Source organism: Cololabis saira, chromosome 21 (genome assembly GCF_033807715.1).
Source record: "Cololabis saira isolate AMF1-May2022 chromosome 21, fColSai1.1, whole genome shotgun sequence".
NCBI classification, from domain to species: Eukaryota; Metazoa; Chordata; class Actinopteri; order Beloniformes; family Belonidae; genus Cololabis; species Cololabis saira.
In genome coordinates, this window is record NC_084607.1 from 34,550,281 (window position 1) to 34,574,874 (window position 24,594).

The 24,594-nt window shown below is 41.4% G+C and overlaps 1 protein-coding gene across 4 annotated transcripts in view; it reads left to right on the forward strand.

Annotated features, from left to right (window-relative positions):
* The window catches only part of LOC133421863 (potassium voltage-gated channel subfamily C member 1-like), a 102,419-nt gene extending 88,487 nt beyond the window's left edge, over positions 1-13,932 (forward strand). The window contains exon 5 of one of the 4 annotated variants that reach the window (XM_061711652.1): positions 11,741-13,932. In XM_061711652.1, coding sequence (XP_061567636.1) covers positions 11,741-11,754 — 14 coding nt within the window. In that variant the 3' untranslated portion in view covers positions 11,755-13,932. Of the gene's footprint in view, positions 1-2,498; positions 2,799-4,217; positions 5,243-11,740 lie in introns of those variants that run through there. The other 3 variants (XM_061711650.1, XM_061711651.1, XM_061711649.1) reach the window with 3 other exon arrangements.
* Positions 13,933-24,594: the final 10,662 nt, after the last annotated feature.

A 24,594-nucleotide genomic window follows, 5' to 3' on the forward strand; every position in this document is an offset into this window, starting at 1 on the left:
ATTCGCTCAGTCGTTCTGCTTCTCTGCTTTAACGTCATTAAAGGTTTCATGTTCTGCTTTTCCTGACTTTCCAAGTTTTTAAAATAGTCCTAAACTGTCACGTAGGCAGTCTTCCGCCTGTCTAGCTGTGATTTTAAGAGGTACACGGCTAATTGGTCCTGTCCTCTCGACTCCAATCACAGATGAACCTCAGCCCCGCCCCGTCACCATCAAAGTAATATGACTATTATAGTGACTGATCAATATGGCCAGGAATTCATACTGCAGAATATGGGACTTTTAAATCAATAATATAACTTCCTGTGCAAGGAAACAGATTTGAATTAATTTAATCCTTATCAGTAAAAATGTCATTCACGTATTGGTGTTGGCAGTGGTGTAGAAAGTTTTTCACCCATGTTCCCACCCACACTTTTGCAACCTTCATTTAAAAATAGTGCTGTGACTACTCTTTCTGTCCACCAGAGGTGCTGGTCCTTCCCATCTGTACAGTATAATGTCCCTGTCGGGACAGACGGTCTCTTCATAGAGGACTGCAGTCATTTTGAAATACTGTCGATCACCATCAGTGCTCAGTAGTTCTTCATGAATGTTCCCCTCAGGGAAGACGTGTCTCTCAGCCTCCTCCGTTACTCGTCAAGAGGCTGAAACACCTCGACTTTACCTCCAGATGTTTCAGTCACCTGAACAAGATGTCGTAGCGCTCGGGTCCTTTCAGGAATTGTGGATGTGATTGGATGGACAGCCATTCAGAAAGAGTTGGGGCTATATGGAAAAATGCTCATTTAAAACAAAAGTCATTCTTCCATTTCCTTGATTACTTTTTTGTTTGTTTTGTTTTTTTGCAGGTAGTATAACCCAGATATTTCATGTATTTTTCTATCGGCTTCATTCGTTCACATGAACGAATTTCTACATATCAGACCTGCAACACATTCTTTTCAAAAATGGTTCAGAGGTTTTTGTTACCTATGTAAAATACAGCAAAAGATTGTACAAAAATTTAAAATATGCAGAATACATGATTGCAGTCTAGTAGGGGAGAAAGGACAGCCATAATGCCCTGATGGAGTCCAAGCCAACACCAATCTGATTTATTACCACCTATGGTCCGTAGCGACTGCCTGGTCCCCCCACCCACCCAGTTGGGCCTTTTTCTTCCAAGCAAAAGTTCAGGCTCCTTCCCGTCCTCAGGAGACGTTCCAAAACCAGGCCCAGGTCCGAGACAGTCCCACAGAGTGACTATTTCTGTTAGGTCCCTAAATCAACATAACATAAATTCATTTCAACTTAGGAAAGACACAGAGACTGTAGAATGATCTTTTAAGGCCTTCTGCAGAAGTGGAGAGCAGAGGAGTGCAGGACCCACAGGCCCTCACAGAGTACTCCTAAGCTCTTCTCCCAACATGCTGCTTCTGCAGGGCGTTTTTATTTGATCAAACGGGGACAGGAATGACCATATTTGGATAGTCAGCAGTTAAATAGACAGTGAAGAGACGTTGGGGGTAAAAGACACACATGTGACATTTCAGTTAAAGAGCAACTAATCTGTGGTATGCAGAAACAAATAGACATCCTTAAAAAACACAAAGGGTCAAGGGGTCAACTAAAAACAGGAACTCTGTTGGGGGTTTTGAACAGATGGTCCAACTGACAATGGGACAGTTGTCGGACAGCCGACCCCCCCGACAAAACTCAGGAAGTGCTGCCCTGTCGTCTGTTAACATGTGATAAGCATGAGGACTAACAGGCAGTTTTCTAAGCTGACCTAATAAACCTGATTCTAATAGTTTCATAAGGACAACTAGGTCAAAACTTTGATTAATCTCACAATTTCTCCTTTTTTTTTCTTTACTAGAACTAAATTGTCTGTTTTTAGAAGGTGTTGCAGGCCTGAGATATGAAAAAAATGGTGTAAATGGACAAATTATGGGACGCTGAAAGGAAAAACAACATTTCTTGGGTTCATACCATCTGCAAAGAGATTAAAGTTCATTGCCCCAGCTTTTCCTGAGCAGAGGTTCTACTTAAATGAAAGCGTGCAGGCTCAACGCAGAGCTCCTGCCGGTAGCGGCGCTGCAGAGCGCCCAGGCTGATTCAGGGACTACATGGAAGCGTATGTTCATAACCCACAGTCCTGTTTTGTCCTGTCTCTGTCTGTGTTTGTCCCTCCATCCATCCGTCTGTCTGTCTTTTTCCACCTTCCTTCTTTGAACTGGAATATTTTACTGGTTTGGGCCGGCTTTGTTTGGAATTATTTACCCTCTTTTTCTTTACAATTTCTTTCATTTCCAAATGCTTGTGACTGAAATGAATGGTCCGTATCTGCTGAATCTGATGCTGTCATAACATAAACACCACTGAAAATAACCGGATTTTCTGTGTCTGCATTTAAACATTCATGTCATCATGAAACCCGCGGTCCTGCTGGTTCTGGCTGTGATTGTTGCCCCTTCCCTTACTCTAACCTCTTACCTCTGACCCTGCATGTCCTGCAGCCACAGGTTATGAGAAGTCTCGCAGCCTCAATAACATCTCGGGGATGACGGGGGGGCCGCTGCGCCTCACCCCCATCACCAATTCCACTTTCGAGCCCTTCGAGCCGCCCGGCCTGCGGCGCTGCCACTCCCCCATCCCCTCCATCCTGTAACCAAGACCCACTGCAGACAAACCTGAAACGCTTCCCGCAGAAGGCTTGACTGACATCATCACATCTGTTCAGTCTGTCTTCATCTTTCATTTCATGAAAAACAAGGAGCCACATTTAAAACTGAGATGAGCTGCTTTTAGCAAACTGAAACCCCGCTGCCACGCCTCGCCTAGCAGAGACAGAGCGTAGAACCAGAATCCCAGACACGTAGTTTTGTAGCTTCTCTGCTTCCCCCCGCCCCCCCCGATATTAAAGAGCAGCTCTGAAGAAGAGACGTTTTAGAGGAAGAGGTCTCAGAATGAACTCCTGCATGCATATCCACACCAAAGCTCACCAACCCTGCACACAAACCGTCCAAGCTGCATAAAAAAAAGCAACATTTCCTGCAGACGTTTGAGTCATATTCAGTTTATTGTAAACCTTCAGTTAGGTAGATGCAGGCGTGTCACCTGCACATCTGGCTGCAGCATAATGGCTTGAAAAACCCGGAAAATCTGAGATGGAGGTCAGCAGAGGTCAGGTTCAACAATCCTAAAGGTTCTCCCCAATAACGAACTTAAAAAAAGATATTAGCTCCCGGCCTGCAGATTGAGGATGAAGGACGTCTGGAGCTCGTTCAAATCTAAACCATATTTCCATCCAAAACTCCTATTTACCAGAGGAGAAGAGCATGAACGCAGCACGTTTGTATCCACCTCAGTGTGAAGAAGAGCTAATGACATCATCAGAGACAGTCAGTGACCTCTTCAGGAGTCCTTGTTCACTGTTCGTATTTCATTCAATGATCAGTTTTCAGTTGAGGTCTTCTCAGGTAACGTCTCCACAGTCTGCAGCTCTGCTGCGGCTGAGGGTGAGGAGGTTCTCCCGCTCTGACGGGGCCAGGACCAACGTTTAACCTGCCGTCAGGTCCTTCCTCAGACCTGAGCAGCAGCAGCCACTGATGTTCAGTGTGACAGAACCCCCTCACCCTCACCTGAGCTCCACCAGACTGAGCTGAGCATCCCAACTCCACCTCCATCAGCACCATCACACCTCACGTGCCACGTCACCACTGTTATGATGGAGACAGTTGTTCCTCAGATCCACCAACACCTCCACCCTTCACCATCCCATTCACTTCTATTACCACCTTTTCCACCACCTCCACCAGTGCAGCATCTCCTCCACCACCTCCACCTGTGCAGCATCTCCTCCAGCACCTCCACCTGTGCAGCATCTTCTCCACCACCTCCACCTGTGCAGCATCTTTTCCACCACCTGCACCTGTGCAGCATCTCCTCCACCACCTCCACCACCTGCACCTGTGCAGCATCTCCTCCACCACCTCCACCCGTGCAGCATCTCCTCCACCACCTCCACCCGTGCAGCATCTCCCTAACCACCTCCGCCTGTGCCTCAGCTCCACCTCCACCTCCACCTGTGCAGCAGCTCCACTGACTCTGAGCAGCCAGAAGTTTTAGTTCTCTCCCTCTTTGGCTTCTCTTCTCCTTCTGTCCCTGTTGTCACCCCTCCCCCCCCTCCCTCCCTGTCTGCCATCTTGTCTTTGTTCTCGGCGGCGGCGGTCCAGCAGGGGGCGCCATGAACGGCTACTGGAGCGACAGTCCGTGGTAGAGGAAGAGCAGGACAGGAAGTGAGGACGGATGAAGCTGCGGCCGCGTATTCACCTGCACACACGTCTCAGCGGGAAAAGCGTCACTCGTCTTCACTCTTGTCAGAAACTGTTAAAGAGAGAGCGTTTGGGATTCCACCTTTCTTTTTCCTGAGTGTTCTTCTGTTCCCTCTGTTCCTCTGGTTTCACCTCACAACCCGGCGTGCCGTCTGGGTTCAGACCGGAGTCACATGACTGCCGTGTCACATGTCTGACGTCTGGGGGACTGACGGCTCCTGTGAACAATCGGATTATTTTATGGACTTATTTTGTGTCTTTATTTTGAAATCGAACAGAAAAGATTTCTAACAACAACAAAAAAACTGAGAGCAAAACTGAACAAACGGCAGTTAAATAATGTTTTATCGAAGTAAACTACATTTTTGTTTTGTTAATCCAGAACTTTTTGTTTTTAAATCTATTCGAACATTTTTCGTGTGTAAATACAAACGTCTTGGGCTGAGTTTTCTGGGCCGGGCCTGGAAGTCCAAAGACGTTTTTCTGTTGGCCAGTTGGACTGATTGCAACGTCTAAGACGTGAAACGCGATTACAAACACCATCAATGTTCAAACCTGCTGCATCAGACTGAAGTGTGGCAGAAACAAACCTGCAGACGTCGTCTCTTTATCCACGAACCACACGGCGTTGCAGATGTCGGCCGGCTGCTGCTCCAATCAGACTCCGTCCTGGGGGGCTCAGCCCATCCAGACACAAGGGGATTGATTTCAATCTCCAAGTTCTGATTGGGTGGGAAGATTCCAGCCCTCTCCAATCACTGAATTTCGCTTCTGATTGGCACTAAAGACTAAAAGGCAGTTTTTAGAGCATTGAAACCACCTCAGACCAGGTCCTAATAAAAAAAAACACAAATATAATCTGCTCCAGCATGGATTAAATTATCTCTTAGATAGTAATGACTATATACACTGCAAAAACTCAAAATCTTAGCAAGAATATTTGTCTTATTTCTAGTTAAAATGTCTAATTTTTAGTAAAAAAAACAACTTTCACCTGTTTCAAGTAGATTTTCACTTAAAATAAGTAGAAAAATCTGCCAGTGGAACAAGATTTTTTTGCTTGCCAGAAGATAAATCTTGTCCCACTGGCAGATTTTTCTACTTATTTCAAGTGAAAATTTACTTGAAACAGGTGAAAATTGTCAAATAACAAGTTATTTTTCTGGTAATGACTAAAAATTAGACATTTTAACTAGAAATAAGACAAATATTCCTATAAGATTTTGAGTTTTTGCGGTGTACAATCCGGTTTGTGAAATCTCAAAAAGGTCAACTTCCCTGCCTTTCTACACCACCTCAGATCAGTTTCAGATCCAAACACGTGAGTCAAACCTTTTAGATAGTAAAAGCTACCAGACCACAGTTAATAAAACAGTTAAACCTTTACTACGTGAAAAAGCCGCGGTGAGGTGTTTGGTGAATCAGAACCCAAAAAGTCGTCTTCCTTATCCATCGACAATCTTTACTCACTATTATCATCCGTGTCAGATACAGAAGATCTTCATGGGGAGAAATCCAAGACAGACAGCTCAGATGTGGACAGGTTTGCGAGGATTCTACCAGCAGAACGCGGAGATTACCCAGCCATAATGCGTACCAGCACATCCTAACGTTCAGGCGGGAACCGGCCCGAGCCCGGCAGGGAAACGTCTTACCTCTCTGGACCCTCCCAGAAAATCAAGCCTAAACTTACAACTTGAATCTACTTTAAATACACCCGGGTTTATAGTTTTGCTCTCAGATCAAGTTTTTCTGTTTGTTTGGCTTATTATAGAGAGATAACTTTCTCAGAATTGTGGAGAAAGTTCATGAACTATCCTGAAGAGACTCGAGGAATCTCCGTCCTGATCGATTTTTTTGTCTGAATCAGGAAAGATCCAGGTGAGACACGATGACTACAACACTTTCTTGCTGAGAGTGAACAACTCCACGTCTGGTCTGAGCACTAAAGCATCTGTAATCGTTCCTTCAACCATGACTGTAACAGGAGAGCAGCAACTTTACGCATCACTGACACCTGCTGGACGTCAGTATGTGTTTCACCTGACTTTGCTGCACCCGTTTCTCTTATACATCGCCTCACTTTGCAGTCATATCAAATCCTGGTTAACTTCAACTTGCTTTCAGCAAAAAAGTGAAATAATTTCCTCTGAAGCTGCATTTTAAACCTCATGGGAGCCTTTTGGGCCCGGCGAGTCTTCCTGCCTCACCTGGAAGTCAGGCTAGGATCATGTCCAGGATTGGCCTTCTCACCGCTCCATGTCCATTACCTGTCAGTGTTCCCAGAATCCCCTGCAGTTTCCCTCTTCATGACGGTGTACATATGTAAAGTTTGTTTAAGAATGTGCATGGTTTCCACTGCGAGCAATAAGGTCTCTCTTCGGACCGATAATGTGAAGAGGTTTGATATTTTCTGTCTCAAGCTTCATGAATGTTTTAGATCCTCTAGATGACTAAGAGAGTGCATGAGTGTGTGTTCACATGCACACATGTGCACTCACTAAAGCATGCAGGACAAAAAAAAGTTCATCTCTTTGAATGCAGAAGAGGTGGGACAGCTGACGTGCATGCTAACGCTACGATGCTACTGAGCAGACATGCCTGTACTGTAACGGGGGGCGGGGGGGAGAGTTTATTTTTTCAGGATGGGGCGTGGGTGCTGTTTCTGGTAGGACCTCTGTCGCTGCTTTCTTATAGATCCTGAGATATTTATGATAACAGAGACTCCTGTAGCCTTTTCTGTGTTTGGCTTCTCTTTCACAGAGAACTCTTCTGAAAACTCTGCTTTTGTCAGATTTATGCAAAAAGAAGTAAGAACTGTGCACTAATGCAAAGAAATGAACAAAACAATCCAGAATTTCCTCCATCCCTGTCTTCCCCACCTGTACATGGTTTCCATCATCTTCGTCTACCCCGATCATGTGACCTTTCCATGTGTAAACTCATCTCCAAGCTGAAGTTCTTGACCTCAAACCAAAGGAGGAGCTAATCCCAACAGAACTCAGTCCTCCATACTCATCTTGCTCATCATCTTCACTTAACTCCACCAAGATGGATTTAACCGTAGTTACCATGGAAACAGCAACCATTAAAGGCCCACTATCAGGACAGCTCATTTCTCATTTGAGAGTAAGGTGGAGAACACGCTGCAGTCAGAGAGCCATCCGTCTTCCAGCAACCTCAGCCCCGTCTGGACCGTCACAGCAGCTCAAACCTGACATTACTGACAACTCCCATCTCATCCAAGTTGTTTCTGACCCCCAACCTCTGACCCCTGATCTGGTGTGCTGTTACATTGTGTTTTAAAGTCCAAAGGAGTTCAACCTACTGGAGCTGGATGGTTTTTAATCAAAACATCTTCAACAGAAGTTGGTTTGTTGTAGGAAGCTGCATTGTTGAGGAGCAACTCAAAGTCCAAGACGTTTTTTAACATTTTTTTTTTATGCTTTTGATCTTCTGAAGCATTTAGTTGTGTCCCTCTCTATTCCACCATTCATTACTCAGGTATCTACGTTTTTCTGCCTGTCCCAACCCACGCTTCCTCAGAAAATCTTCTGTTTTTTGTGTGAAAAACTGAGAAATGACAGAAGAATGTCATTTAACTGTTGTTTTTTTTTCATGGTCAAATGTGCATCCTGTTCTGGTCTTCTTCCTCTCCTTTTCTCAATGATGGTATCTGATCTTCTGAGGTGCATCCTCCCACAACCCAGAAGCCTTTCAAATACTGACAGGTGACGTCAGAGTCCCCCCGCCCTGGAGGGAGACAGGAACAGGAAATGGAAGCAGGAGACGGCAGTGAAGTTGAAGGGGAGGAGTGAGAACGGTGCTTTGTGTTTCTGAGTGCTGGCTCAGCTACAGCAGCACCACAATGTTCTGAGGAGATGGAGGAGGAGGTGCATGGACCAGACAGAAAAGTGATGAAGAAGAGAAAGGAAGACAGAAGCATGAATCACTTCTTCATGTAAGAACAAAATCATTTGTTGTTCATTTCTGTTGTTCTTCCTCACTTTGTGACTAATCATGATCATCCAGTGTTACTTGTTTTAAGGTTTTGTGTTCCACAAACATTTTCTCTCCCGTGTTTGAACCAGCCGCACCTGTTTTCTGTGTTTACACACCTGTTTTCTTTGTTTACACACCTGTGTTCTTTCGTACACATCGGCACTCTTTCCACACCTGTGCACTGCAAAAACTCCAAATCTTACCAGGAATATTTGTCTTATTTCTAGTTAAAATGTCTCATTTTTAGTCAAAAAATCTCATTACACTTAAAACAAGAGTCATTACCAGAAAAATGACTTGTTATTTGACAGTTTTCACCTGTTTCAAGTAAATTTTCACTTGAAATAAGTAGAAAAATCTGCCAGTGGAACAAGATTTATCTTCTCATTACAAGCAAAAAAATCTTGTTCCACTGGCAGATTTTTCTACTTATTTTAAGTGAAAATCTACCGTATTTTCTGGACTATAAGCCGCTACTTTTTTCATAGGTTTTCAACCATGCAGCTTATACAAAGGTGCAGCTATTCTGTGGATTTTTCTTCCACCGCTCGGGGCGCTCTAACCGGAATTAGAATCAAAACTAAGACAAAATAAATGCAAAGAATACGCTACTTCTTCTTTAGCAGATAGAAGTAGGTAGAAGCAGATTTCAAGCAGATAAATAGATAAATAAATACCGGTTATTTTCTCTTGGTTCTGTCCCGTTTTAATCAGCAAAGTTGCTGCCGTGTTAAAAGACACTGTTAGGAAAGGATCTATTTAGGTACAAACATGTAGATCATTTACAGTTCAAAATCCTTCTGTACATGTAGTAAATATCTAATCTAACAACATAAATATCTGCGGCTTGCAGATCTTTTTTTTTTTTTAAATAGAGAGGGTGCGGCTTGTATGCAGGTGCGGCTTATAGTCCAGAAAATACGGTACTTGAATCAGGTGAAAATTGTCAAATAAGTTATTTTTCCGGTGATGAGTCTTGTTTTAAGTGTAATGAGATTTTTTGACTAAAAATGAGACATTTTAACTAGAAATAAGACAAATATTCTTGTTAAGATTTTGAATTTTTGCAGTGTGTTCTACTAACACCTGTGTTCTTGTTTACACATCTGTCCCCTGTGTCGATGTGTTCTGCGTGGAGATGCAGGAGATGTTCAGCTCTCAGTGTCTGGTGTCTGTGTCTGGCATCTCTTGTGTGGGCTTGAACATTGATATCTTTTTAGTTTTTAATCTCAGTATGAACCTTTAGCCTAAACCTCACCATCCGGGTGCTGAACATCCTCCTGCACATCTGTGGTATCAGTGTCGGTGTGTTTTGTTGTCCAGTGTTTCTGCAGAGCTTCATCATCATGTTGTTTCCGCTGTTATTCTTCATCTGATCGTCCTTTCCATTGCAGTGCCACGTGGAGTTTCCTCCTGAGCGTCACACGAACTCCTTGTGAATATCTGTCCTTCTGATTGTTACACAATTGTTAAAAACTTTCAAAGTTTTTCAGCTCTGATGCAGTCGAAAATCTTCCTAAAGGTCACAGGAACTCGGGTCCTCTTCAGCACTCTGCTAGAATTTACACGTGAGCTCTTTATGAGATAAAACTGAGTTGGTCTGCAGGTACTATGGTGCTCCTCCCTGCGTCTGCATGTGGACATGCCGTCATGGCAGCAGCGTCTTTGAGACGAGACACGACATCAGAGTACCAACCGTCACCCATCTGTGCGTTAATAACACTGGTATATTTAATAAGAGCTGTTCAAAGACATGCATTTCCTTCAAAGTTACCAGACCCGCCACAAAATACCACATCAGGTATCTAAAGTAAATATTGCTCTTCTGCACGTATAATAATACAGTTTGTTGCTTTACCAGGATGATATTCATCATAGACCAGGGGTCGGCAACCCAAAATGTTGAAAGAGCCGTATTGGACCAAAAACACAAAAAAACAAATATGTCTGGAGCCGCAAAAAATGAAAAGCTTTGTATGTATAAGCCTTAGAATGAAGGCAAATGGCGAAAGGCGAAATGTCAAGAAAAAAGTTGAAATGTCGAGAAAAAAGTTGAAACGTTGAGAAAAAAGTCGAAATGTCGAGAAAAACATTTGAAATGTCGAGATTAATGTTGAATTAAAATCTCGAGAAAAAAGTCGAAATGACGAGGAAAAAGTCGAAATGTTGAGAAAAAAGTCAAAATTTTCGAGAAAAAAGTCGAAATGTTGAGAAAAAAGTTGAAATGTCAAGATTAATGTTGAAGTAAAATCTCGAGAAAAAAGTCGAAATGTCGAGAAAAAAGTCAAAATTTCGAGAAAAAAGTCGAAATGTTGAGATTAAAAAAGAAAAAGAGAAAAAAAAGGAAAAAAAGAAGAAAAAAAAGGGAAAAAAAAAAGGTCAAACACTTTTGAAAAAGCTCCAGGAGCCACTAGGACGGTGCTAAAGAGCCGCATGCGGCTCTAGAGCCGCAGGTTACCGACCGTTGTCATAGACACTGACAACTGTCGCTGCACACGGAGAAACTGATTATATAGATCATTATATAGATCACCTAACCACCTAGTTTCATTCGATTTTGTGATTCTTTTTCACACTTAAAAATGCATTTTCTAAAAGAGTGCAGTTCTTTCAGGTTAATGTCCATAGCACACAATTTTTGGACACAAATGTCTATAACCTGACGAACATAGAGTAGAAGAGGAGCGTTGATAGATAGAGAAATGCATGGACAATGCATGAGCTGAGTTTCACCGCTTGTGGACGTACATTTGGAGACTTTTATGTTATGATGGGAACTGTGAGAAGCCCCAAATGTGGAATACAGCTTATTTAAAGACACGACTCAAGAAGAACAGGACATTTTTTTATCTCAAACAAAACAATTTATTATTCAAATCATTATTTTTAAGCATGGCATGGAGATGATGGTTGACATGTCCAGTTCTTAAATACAGTGAGTGGTTCCACCGTCGTCACTCCAGAAGGTTTTTAATGCAGGACGTCTGGAGGGCTTGGTAATAAGGCATATCTGTGTCAGACGTTGGTTACAACCAGACTTTTAATATGTCACATGAGTGAAAGGAAAGGAAAGCATGATTGGAGCCACTGCAGTCCGTCCTCTGGTCTCACCTTGGGCTGGATCTGGATCTGAGCCATTTGTAGAATAAATGTCCTTGAGACATTCATCTGAACCAGCTGTGTTGGACCAGGGGAATCTGCAAGGCGGCGTTTTCATTAACCCCAGTGGTGTATCTGAACACATGAAGCCTTTATTGTCCTATAATGGTGTGATTAGTAACATGACGGTGCTTCTTTTCTGGTTTCCTCCTTCAGATCCAGATAACATCACGTTCTGGTCGCCAGTCGGGTGTCTTGAAGATCAAGATACGTTTGCTTTTACTGTGAATCCTGATTAAATTCTCTTGTTTTTTGTTTTCCAGTGCTGAGTTTCTAACGCTGCAAGAAGAGGAAGTGTTTCTGCTCCTTCACCTCTTCCAAATGTTTTCAACATAGGAGCCAAGACAGAGAGGAAAGAGTTCTGATCCATCATCCTCATCATCACACGTGACAGAGAGGAGGTTTTTATCAGGTATGAGACTTTTTAACGAGGAAGAGCTGAGCAGATCTTCTAGACCACGGACCCCCCCGGCTCATAAATCATCCAAGACCGCGGATCCTTCCAGACAAGTCAACGACCGAGCATCCCCACTCATCTGTTCTACAGATTAGTCCTTTTTCTGCATAGAAGCATTGACACTTGTTGATTTCCTGCGAATGTTCCTTTAATTCAGCACTCGGTACTTGAAGAAAGGTGGTCCGTCTTGATGTCTAACAGCTCCTGCAGAGATGAACCGTGTGTTTCTGCAGGGTGAATCCACTCATACATATCAGAAAATGAGAGCCATATCACATCCTGACATCCAAATGTCCCAGCAGACTGTGAACTGATAATCCTGGGACTCAGCTGTCGGAGATCCTGGAGGTCCAAATGGAGTCTGAATCCAATCCTGGGGAGTTTAACCAAAGACGGGCACGTGGACAGACTTCATCAGAAACCTGACAGACCTGAAGCAGAATCAGCGTTTCTGAGGATGAACCTTTCTGCTCTCCTTCCCCGAGTCTCTGTGATTCCTTTATTCTCTCTGCATCGCGACTGCTCCTCCTCTCTAACAAATATGCATGGCATGAAAGAAACTGATTCAAACCAGAAGAGAGACAATCAAGGTGACGAATTCTGACAAAAACCTGGAAAAGAAGCGATGTTTTAAGAAAACAAAATCATCATCATCGACGTCATAATAGTGCGCCTGACAACCTTTTCAGCCCAGAAATGATTGTTAACGTGAGAAAGCCCTGGTTGTTTCTGAAAGCACCACGGATGAGGAGATCCCACCTCCCAGAGAAAGAAGAAGTAAAGGCGATCCTGCATACACCTGGTGAGGATGTGGGTGGGGGGGAAGAAAACCTAAGAAAAAAATCAGGGAACATATTTGCAGGACTGTTGCAGGACAAAATGACTTTTCCAGGCTTCGTTTTCCAGCATGAATATTTTGCATGACTTCTGCAAGCCACGATGATCTCCTCATGAAGAATAGGGCGCCATCGCCACAATTCACTGTAACATGTTGACTTTCAAAAATGTTGGTTTAACTGACATTTTTAACCATTTAGTTTGATCAAATCTAGCTAATAAGGACAGAAACAGGTTTCAGCATCTCTTGTTTTCTCTAAGAATTCTTTGGAGAGTTTCCTGCTACGACAAAGCACTAACTACTGCAGCGTCATCCCCTCAACGACTGCCACCGTCACGTGGCTCAGGTTGGGTCCATCCTTCAGAGTCCAGCTCCAGATTCATCCCCGGATCTGGTCTGGTTTCCTTCTGTTGTTGCAATTAAATCCCCATGATTCAGTTTCGGACTTCTTAAAGTATGAATGAACGAACCCAAATTACGTTTCCCCCCACTTTTTAACTCGTCTAAAAACCGAAATGTTGTCTCTCTGCTGGTGAAAGGCTTCTGTTACCAACATGTGTTTGTCTCATATCAGTTCATGGGGTGAAGTCTGAAGCTTTAAAGTTATGAATGTGAAAAAAGAGACGGAGCTTTGTAGGTTGGGGAGCTTGGAAGCTGATCTTTGATTCCCCTCCAGCACCTGATCCATCCCACTGGTTTTGCACTGATGGGTCCTGGGTAGTTTCCTGCTGTCTCCATTCGTAGGAAACGCCCCCTGCAATAAGAGTCATGGGGAACTTCTGCGATGCTTCAAGTACTGAAAAACTGCTGGGTGGGTATGCCACGGGAGAAGATGACGTTCATCATGGCCATGTGCACAAGCCATCTCGACCCCCTCCATGTCAGTCTTGTCATCTCTTCTTCTTCATCGTCATCTTCCTTCATTCAGTCAGCAGTGGCAGTGGAAGACGTGGGGGATTATCTCTGCTGAGCGGCAGTGAGTGGTAGTTCGTCAGGTCAGTGGACTGTTACTGTTCCAACCTCCTAAAGTTTAGTTCGTACCCCCCACTGATGGAAACCCACCTAATACTTCTTTTCCTTTCCATCCCGAATGATGGAGATGGAGGTCTCACTTCCTCGGTGGTGGTTTCTTCTCACACTGCAAAAACTCAACATCTTACCAGGAATATTTGTCTTATTTCTAGTTAAAATGTCTCATTTTTAGTCAAAAAATCTCGTTACACTTAAAACAAGAGTCATTACCAGAAAAATAACTTGTTATTTGACAATTTTAACCTGTTTCAAGTAAATTTTCACTTGAAATAAGTAGAAAAATCTGCCAGTGGAACAAGATTTATCTTCTCATTACAAGCAAAACAATCTTGTTCTACTGGCAGATTTTTCTACTTATTTTAAGTGAAAATCTACTTGAAACAGGTGAAAATTGTTGTTTTTTCCAGTGATGAGTCTTGTTTTAAGTGTAATGAGATTTTTTTGGACTAAAAATGAGACATTTTAACTAGAAATAAGACAAATATTCTATTCAAAGATTTTGAGTTTTTGCAGTGCAACCCTTTCATGCACAAAATATTAAAAGACAAAATATTAAAAAACATTTCTCTCTCTCACACACACACACACACACACACACACACACACACACACACACACACACACATACACACGTTCTTAAAGTCATAAACACCAACAAAGAATAGGTGACTTTTTTCACTCAAAAAATGTACCTGTCTGTGCAGGTTACTGATGGATCCACTCCCGTGGACAACATTTAATCCTTTCACAAATAGTTTTTATTCTTCTACCAAAAAAAAACTAAGGAAAAAACTTCAACATGTTCACCTTGAATTTAAGTCATCGACTGGAAAAAAAAATCTCTTAAATCGAGTTCTGTTCAATGCAGTTATTGAACGGATGTGAAACGATGTCCACTGAAGTGGTTGACCCATCCGAACTGATGGAGATGCTACAATCCGGTTTTTTCATACTACAATCTGGTTTTCTGTGCATGAAAGGGTTAAGTTATTACTGCCATCCCTTCATGGCAGCAAACACACGCTCAGTTAGATGATTGAACAAATATTCATCCACCCTCCAGTGACCAGTGAGAGGTGGTGGAGCTTGTATGTCACTGTGACAACGAGGTTTGAGACAAACCTGCTAGTTTCTAGGAGTCAGGGTGTGACCAGTTCCCCAACGCCAACACCAGCAGAAGAAATTCTCCTGGTCTGAGGGAAGAACGGCAGGGTTTCACAGAGGGAGCGACGGCTTTGAAAGGGTCGGGTGGTAGATCTGTGGCCGACTCGTACAGGAACTCAGCATGAAGTTTGATTCCAACGCGAGCCGGTCCAAGCAGACCTCCACCGCTGCAGACATGGATGGATCACTTCTCTTTGGTAGGCGGCTCGTCAAGTCCACGTCAAACCAGCAAAGATAGAAACCACAAATCCCATAGTTAACCAGCAAAACAGTGAGAAAACAGAAATAAAGACCATGGATGAATAAAGACATCCAAACATCCAGATTAGAGGTGCAGGTCCTTCATCCTCCCTTCACCTATTGATCCTTCCTCCAAACAAGTGACCACATAAAAATGGTGTTTATTTCTCCCCGTTTTCTTCTGCATGAAGACTTGATCTCATGATCCATCCATGTGTGCAGAATCCCAGCTAAGTCATGCTGACGCCCTTGTTCTTGTGCAAAATGTCTTCAAAAATGCTTCAAATGAGAAGAAAACGTGGACCCAGCTTCCAATAAGGGCTACTGAGCTAAAAGAGTCTCTCCTTGAAAACTGCTGTAACAATGATTTGATGTGCGTGATGTGAAATATTTAAGCCACCTTACTTTGCTCAATTTCCCCAAACATCTAATTATTATCTTTGCATCACTAACAACAACTCTGAGGATGTGAGCTGGACAGCTTTTATGCACTTTATAAATTTTCCGATTTAAACAGTAGTAGCATTCACAGACTTCAGTCGACCACGCAGACCTGGGGTGAATCCAAACTCTCAAATTTGAAAAAAAAAAAGTCTCGGTTGACAAGCTTTTTGCAGAAACTGCATATTATGTTTAAGGATCGACGAACAGAAACTGTAGCATTTCTGATGAAAACCCAGCAGGAAGTGATGCGAGCAGCTCTGGGTCATTCATGGTGAGACTTTGGTAAAAAAAAAAAAATCACAATGAAACGGGGCCTATCTCAGGAATATTGTGTTTTTAAAAAATCTGAGCTAGAACATTAATGAACAAAGATGTTGCTGCTGTAAATATTTTCAAAAAAATTACTAATTTCAAATGGATTCTGATCATTTGAATGAATAAATCTGGATCTGTAAGCTTACTTGAAGGCTGGAGGCAGAAGTCCAGCCTGGACTCGGCGTCGTCGCCCCACCAGCGGTACTGTACCAGTTAGAAGAGCCGGTTCTGCCCGTTTATACCAGAACCCGGTGAAATATCTGTCTTCCTGTCAAACATCCATCCAAGTACTGTAGCAGAACTTCTTTGCTTTCAGCATCACTTTATGCTAAAACTGTATTTTTGGGATGCAAATATATTTTGTAATATTAACATGTGCAGTTATGATGAATTATGATCATTGAAATTAACGATGCACCTTTACGAGCTTCTGTTTTCGAGCACGCAGAGACTACGTCATGTTAACGTTCTGTTGGAAACTAATGTTTTTATGTGTCGTGGTTGGGGGAGTTCAGTCAGATAAATGACTTCATCCACCCACCCATCCATCATCCATCCATCATCCATCCATCCATCCATCATCCATACATCCATCCATGCATCCATGCATCCATCCATCCATCCATCATCCATACATACATACATCTATTAATCCATTGATCCATCTATTTATCCATTCATCCATCCATTCATCCATCTATTTATCCATTCATCCATCCATGCATCCATCTATTTATCCATTCATACATCTATGAATTCATTCATCCATCCATTCTCTCTGTTCCATCTTCATTCTCTTGGATCGGTTTCCCCTCAGACTCAGATCCCACCAGTTCATCTGATCCCTCGTCTCCTTATAAATCAAGGTAGAAATCCTGCCAGTACAACAGGAGTCTTAAATAAAATCTGAAGTTTCCACCAATATTTATATGTAGCAAATAAAGTGGAATGAAGCCTCATATCACTGAGTTAAGAAAAGAGTTGGGAAAAAAGAAAACAATTTCACTTTATTTTTACTTACAAAGACGTTCAGTGAGAAACCAGCATAACTGTTACCTAAAACATGACGTGTTTCCTCTTCTTTATGTCCATCTCAGTATCAGAGAGGCCGAAAGGAAAACACTAGGAACGGGAGGCAGAAGAGTGATTCACCCTCAAGGCCTTTTTTCTTCTTTTTAATCTAATTCCCATCTTGTTCTCTTCGGTTTTTTCAGGGTTAATTTGACTGTTCTACTTCTGAAACGTGGTGGATTTTGAGGCCAGTGTAGTTATTTGTCCTCCAGGTTTAACAAACGGCACTTTCAGTGAATCAGTTCACACCAGAAACATCCGGAATATTTTATTATTACACACAAAAAAGATGAAAACGTTGAATTCTTTGTCCGTATTTCTCACCTGTGCAGCCTGTCAGACGAACAGAGTAACTTTGTTTATCAAGTGACGCTTTATTTTGACCTGATTAGTTTTACGTGGATAGATTAGATGAGCTACTTGAATTTAGCCATCTCGATAATCTTAAATCCCGGGCCACAAGTCTTGCGACAAGGTGGACATTCCTGGATTCCAGGCGGTTATTCTTGCATCTCTGTCACTAGTCCTGCATTATAGGTCGTCAGTCTTGCGTCCTCGGTGGTAAATCCTGCGTATTAGGTTGTTAGTCTTGCATGCCAGTCCTGTGTTCTGGGGTTGTAAAGTCTTGTATTCTGGATTGTTAGTTTTGCTTTAGAGGTCGTTCGTTAGTTGGACGTTCTAGCTCGTTAGCCCTGCATCCTACACGGTAAACCGTAGTCCTGTGTTCTAGGTCATTAGTCTCGCTTTCTTAGGTAGTTAATCTTACATTCTAGGCAAGTGGTCTTCGTTGCAAATCTCAAAACGTTCTCTGCAAAAATCAATGTCATCGAAGGCCAAAAGTGTTAAAGCGCTTCAAAGAGGCATGAAATCTGTGTTAGCTTTAGGTAAATGCTTATTAACGACAGAACCCAATCAGAATTTAATTAACATTGTATTCAAAGAAGTAATCATTCAACAATACCCAACTCTTTTTTTTAATTAAGTTTGTAGAGCGTATACTGTAGGGCTTAAATCAAGTTACTGCTCCCACTTCTGCAGGTTTATCTGGGATTTTTATCCTGTAGTAAAAGTATTTTACACACCTCTACCTGCAAAGGTTATCCCGTCCCAATAAGCCTTTAGGTTGTTGAGTTTGTGGGGACAAACCTACAGCTGGGAAAGTTCTCGCGTTGGATTTGTGGGTTAAGTTTTGTGTGTTTTGCATAAAAACCATGTTTCTGAGAGAATAACTGAACTGAGCAATTCCCATCCCTGTTTTTACTTTATTTAATGCTTTGCATTTCAGATATTCACAGAGGCTCATGAATTTATCCAGACAGTGTAGACGTAAAGTGGTATAAGGTAGAACTTTTACAAAATTATGATACATATTAACATACTTTCACCTTTGGCCACATCTTACAATGTCGGAAAAGATGACACTGTGTAAGTTTTAGTTTTTTAATGTTTGGTTTTGAGCAACTCACTGCAAAAACTCAAAATCTTAACAAGAATATTTGTCTTATTTCTAGTTAAAATGTCTCATTTTTAGTCAAAAAAAATCTCTTTACACTTAAAACAAGACTCATCACTGGAAAAAAACACCAATTTTCACCTGTTTCAAGTAGATTTTCACTTAAAATAAGTAGAAAAATCTGCCAGTGGAACAAGATTTTTTTGCTTGTAATGAGAAGATAAATCTAGTCCCACTGGCAGATTTTTCTACTTATTTCAAGTGAAAATTTAATTTGAAAATTGTCAAATAACAAGTTATTTCTCTGGTAATGACTCTTGTTTTAAGTGTAATGAGATTTTTTGACTAAAAGTGAGACATTTTAACTAGAAATAAGACAAATATTCCTGTTAAGATTTTGAGTTTTTGCAGTGCTAGCATAAATAATGATGCACATGTTGTAGTTCTCCTGAAGCTTGTAGGTCAACGGTCCTTAGAGACGTAGGTGTGTCCACCTGCAGTGATGTTTAGGCCCTGGATAAACTGGTGAAGCCTCAGTTACGCTGCCCTGGATGAACTGGTGAGGCCTCAGGCTGCTTTTAAACCTTTGTGTGGTTGTGGCTGTGGTTTTTTTAAGCTTGATGTGGTTTGGCTTCTTGGTTTCTTCGCACTCGGGTGAAGGAAAAGCCAAAATCGGACCAATACCGACCAAAAGACGTTGGTCTTCATTTGAAGTGAACGATGAACCCTGTTGAGAATGTCACAACTAATCCATGTAGCTTCACTAAGATGATAACCAGTGCATGTAAACTAGAAAGTAGACTAGAAAGGACGCATTATCAACATTGATTTAGCAAAATACCAAGTCTGTGCAAGTTCACCACATCAAAATGAAACTTGTGAAGAGATCCAGGACGAATGAAGGTGTGAAAGCAGCCTCAGTCGCGTTACCAGGACCACTTATTTAATGATGAACAAGTCAACAAAGCTTTTAACCCTGAAAACAATCTCATTTTTTTTAGGCAGACTCAACTTGTTTCTAGTTAAAAAAAAAAAAATATATATCCGAGTGGAAGAAGTTTGTAAAATGTCCGGTTCTCCGGTTCCTGCAGCACGTTCTGCTCCTCATCATGCTCCTCACACCACCCTTCCATCTTCTCCTCCTTCTTACTCCCCCAACTTCTCCTTCAGGTATTTGAGGAAGAAGCTTCTTTTTGCATCTCCTATTTTTGTGTTTGTATACTTTTTATGATTCCGAGTGCATGTGTTCAGTTTTGACTGAATCATGAAGGTTTTGGGAAGGGAAGCCTCTCATCTGGGGAACAAAAAGATGTCTCTTCTCTCCTGCGTTTGGTGATAGAAGATCCTGTTGGACGTCTCTCTTCACGCTGCAGTTCCACATTTCCATGAAGCAGCGGTTAATTCCATCGCTGGATAAGCTGAGTTAGGAGTCCAGCGTTGCTCTTAAAGTTTTCCATGTTAACGTTTCAGAACCACGTTGCTTATTTGTGTCAAGCATCCAAATTCTGGCATCAAAGAAATAGAAAGCCCATGTCACGTGTTGCGCCTCCTCTGCAGGCTCCTCACCTGTTCATCAGGTTTCTTATTTCCCGTTGACCCATTGAGTCATCAGTGGCTTTTATAAAGATGTCATTTGATAAAGACACAGGAGAAAGGAATCCAGAGACACGACGATGAGAGGCTTCCCTCCGTTAACGAATGAGGTCTGTTAGAAAACGGTGGGTCTGATTAAAGTCTCACTACTGCAGAGAAAATAAAAAATACATTAAAATAAAGAAAAAAAATGTCAAGAACTGTATAAAATGTACTTAAATGGAATGTCTAACATATTACTTTTTCTATTTTTGAAAGATATATTTAAAAAAATCAAACGGTAAAACCGTTAATTCTACAGATTTTGTGAAAAGAATCTTATTTAAAAAAAACAACACAGTTCTTTAAAAACATATGAAGGTCTGACTGTGAATGCTGAGTTATCTGACCTACTATCCCCCTTATCTGATAGGATCATTAAGGAAACAAAAGAGAAAACATAAAAAAATAAACTCAACGCTACTGCGAAAAGCCAACAAATTCAGTTTAATGAGAAAATCCCTGAACTAAATAAAAACATTTAAACTGATTTCTCACTTTTGTCTTGTTTCTTTTTTATCATGTACATAGAAACTCATGCACATGTTCCAATCTTCAGACAACAGACAAGTTTGCATGTTGATTATATTTTAATAATTTAAGTGCATATTACAAAGCAATTCCATGATTATTTTACATGATCTTTAAATTTGGGATTAAATTGTGCAGTTTTTTAAAGGATGTTTTACAGAATCATTTGGTAATATGAAGCTTAATGTTCTCTGAAAGTGGTGATTCTATTTTATTATTATTATTTTATTATTCTATTATATTATTTATTTTATATACGGTGAATATTCAAATATTAACAGATTTTCAGTTTTGATATCCAGATTTTTTTTCCCTTTTTGCAAACAAACTGTTAAACCTAACCGTGACCCAAGTTTTATTTGGCAGCCTGTTTTAGACATACAGGACTGTCTCAGAAAATTAGAATATTGTGATAAAGTTCTTTATTTTCTGTAATGCAATTAAAAAAACAAAAATGTCATACATTCTGGATTTATTACAAATCAACTGAAATATTGCAAGCCTTTTATTATTTTAATATTGCTGATTATGGTTTACAGTTTAAGATTAAGATTCCCAGAATATTCTAACTTTTAGAGATAGGATATTTGAGTTTTCTTAAGCTGTAAGCCATGATCAGCAATATTAAAATAATAAAAGGCTTGCAATATTTCAGTTGATTTGTAATGAATCCAGAATGTATGACATTTTTGTTTTTGTAATTGCATTACAGAAAATCACAATATTCAAATTTTCGGAAACAATCCTGTAATTTACAATGAAAATGTGTAAATAATATAATGATACAGTACATCTAAACACAAACAGACAATGTTGAACAATGAACATCATCTGCAGAAATAGTTAAATGGAAGACAACACGTTGGAAATATCATATCATTATTATATAACACTATCATTTCTGCGGGGAGGAGACAGAAAAGGCGAATACGGGAAATGTTTAAAAAGAACTGCACCTACAGAAACTACTGAGATGTGAGTTCACACAGAACAGAAATGATCTCATGACTTCTGGGTTCGCTGAAACTGGGTAGGTAATTCTTCACAAATCAAAGACATTCCAATTCAAACTTGATCAATACCAATCTATCCATATGAATGTCCACGGTAATTTTTATAAATTACTGTACTGCATCATTTTAGTCCAGAGTGAGTGGATCAAGAGACAATCTGACAGATGTGCATTGGTAACCTGACCTACATCACGCAGGCAAAACAGGAAAACTCAGCTGAATGCTGGGAGACCCAGGTAGCAAAAGATGTTAAATCTATGTTGAATTATGGTCAAAAATGTTGCTTTTTGGTTAAGGTCGACAATAGATGGTGGATTAACCATCAATCAATCATCCAATTCTAATACGGACGTGTAATCTATGTTGAATCAACATTCTGTTCGTTGCGGACCCGGCTTCAACATGGCTTCGATAGGGAAGCAATGTTTCTGCCTAACCATATTTCATCGTTGATTCACTCATATTTTGCTACCTGGGGAGCTACTGACAGCATCTGTCGTTCTTTTTCAAGCAAAGAATCAATCTCATGATAGTAATAATATCAATGGTACATCAGATTTATGTAGAACTTCTCAGAACACAATAAAACTTGTTGGTGTACGTATGTTACATTTTATTTTCCAATTGTCTATTGATTCTTGTATTCCTCATCTTTCTCCATTTATTAGTGTATTTTGTCTTCATTTATATCACAACTGTAGCCAACAAGTTTTTTTCTAGTTGCCCTTGGTGGACCACGTGTTTGGAACAAAAGGACACGTGAGAGACCAAGATGGGAGTCTGCAGGACACGCCTCCGGGACCAGCCAACTACGGAGAAGCAACGTCTAAGCCACGCCCTCTCCACCTATTGTGTGTGTGTGTGTATATATATATATATATATATATATATATATATATATATATATATATATATATATATATATATATATATATATATATATATATATATCTTTGTGTTAGCCATGTGGTCTTTTTTTCACCTGAGGACAGTTGGTGTTGATCACTTGAGGACCGGTTGATGTGGAGCTCATATACTTCTGTCAAATAAACGCCTCTGTTGAATTTTGATCAGATCAGGTTCCTCCTTTCAATCTTTGAACACACAGTCAGACATTCTTTAAAACAGAATCCTGACAATCCTATGTCCTGCCATGGTCAGCAAACTTTCCCATAAAATTAAAAACACATTCCTTGGGAGACCTTTTAGAACGAAATGCAGAATATTTTGGAAGAAGTACCTTTACACTGTACACTTTGCTGTTCACATGAACAGTACCACAGTGCTTCAGAGTCTCAAACTTAGATTTTTTTCTGGTAAAATAATACTATATCTGGTAAATCTCTGTCTTTATTTCAACACTCGCACATGTTTCTCTTCCGTAACTTTCATTGTCACCAATCACTGATACATTCTCTGTCTGTTAGCCTCTGTTAGCATCTTAGCATGGCCTCTCCTCCCACCTTTTCACCTCTTTGCACTGTATGTGAAATGTTTAGCTATTCCTCTGCCCCCTTTAGCTAAGACGGTAAGTGCTTGAAGTGTGGTTTATTTGCAGGGCTGGAGTCGAGGCTCAGTCAGTTAGAGGTCCAGTTCCGCCAATTTGACCATAGTCCAATAAACCCGTCAGCTAACCAGGCTAAGCTAGCGGCGGACCGGCCCATAGCAGCTGAGCGTAGCCGCTCCCCTGCAGCTCCCGAGCAGCCGGCCAGGCAGGGCAGCTGGGTGACGGTTCGGAGGAAGTGTAGTCCTAAAGGGCGCAGGGAACACCACCACCCGCTTCATGTGTCTAACCGTTTTTCCCCACTCAGCGACACACCTGTTGAGAAGCCAACCCTGGTTATTGGCGACTCCATAGTCAGGCATGTGAGGCCGACTCCAGCGACCATAGTTAGGTGCATCCCGGGGGCAAGAGCGGGCGACATTGAAGCAAATTTGAAGCTGCCGCCAAAGACTAATCGTAAATTTTTAAAAGTTATCATCCATGTCGGCGCTAATGACTCCCGTCTTCGCCAGTCGGAAAACCAAAACCATGTTGGACTCCGTAGGTTTCTCTGGTCCCCTCCCCAATCTGACCAGCGATGACATGTTTAGCAGCATGCTCTCTCTCCGTCGCTGGTTGTATCGGTGGTGTTCAGAAAACAACGTGGACTTTATTGACTATTGGGAAACGTTCTGGGGAAAGCCCGGTCTGATTAGAAGAGACGGCATTCATCCCACCCGGGTTGGTGCTGCTCTTATTTCTAGAAATCTGGCCAATATTATCAGACACTCCCCCTCCCCCTCCAGGCCAGGATGCAGAGCTGCAGTCTTACACACTTCTCTGCTGCTTCTCGAGGACCAACGCCTGCCAACAAAACTGTAGGATTGCATTATGTAATTGGCGACTCTAAAACTATAGGTTTACATGATGTAATTGGTAACTTTAACCAGGTGCCTAGCAAAATAGAAGTGGTTGCAGTTCCCCCCCCTCCAAAAGTTCAGCAGGTGCGGCGTTATAGAGGCGTTAACCAAAATAACCTTGTAAAAATTAAAACCAATGCGCATTTGGTAACAATAAGAGACCGAAAAATTAGATGCGTACTACTAAATATACGATTGTTAAGCTCCAAGTCTCTGTTAGTAAATGATATAATTACAGGGAGCAGGAGTGATATTTTCTGTTTAACAGAAACATGGCTACAGGAGGAAGAGTATGTTAGTTTGAATAAATCTACTCTGCCCGGTTAATTTAATTATCATATTCCTAGAAGCACGGGCCGAGGCGGAGGAGTCGCAGCAATTTATAACTCCAGTCGCCAAGCAAAAACAGAACCTAAATGTGATTATAATATGTTCGAAAGCCTCAAGCTTAGTTAGTTATTTATTTTGTTTTATTTGGATAATGTGATGTGGATTACGTTAACTCCACTATCTTAACAGCCCAT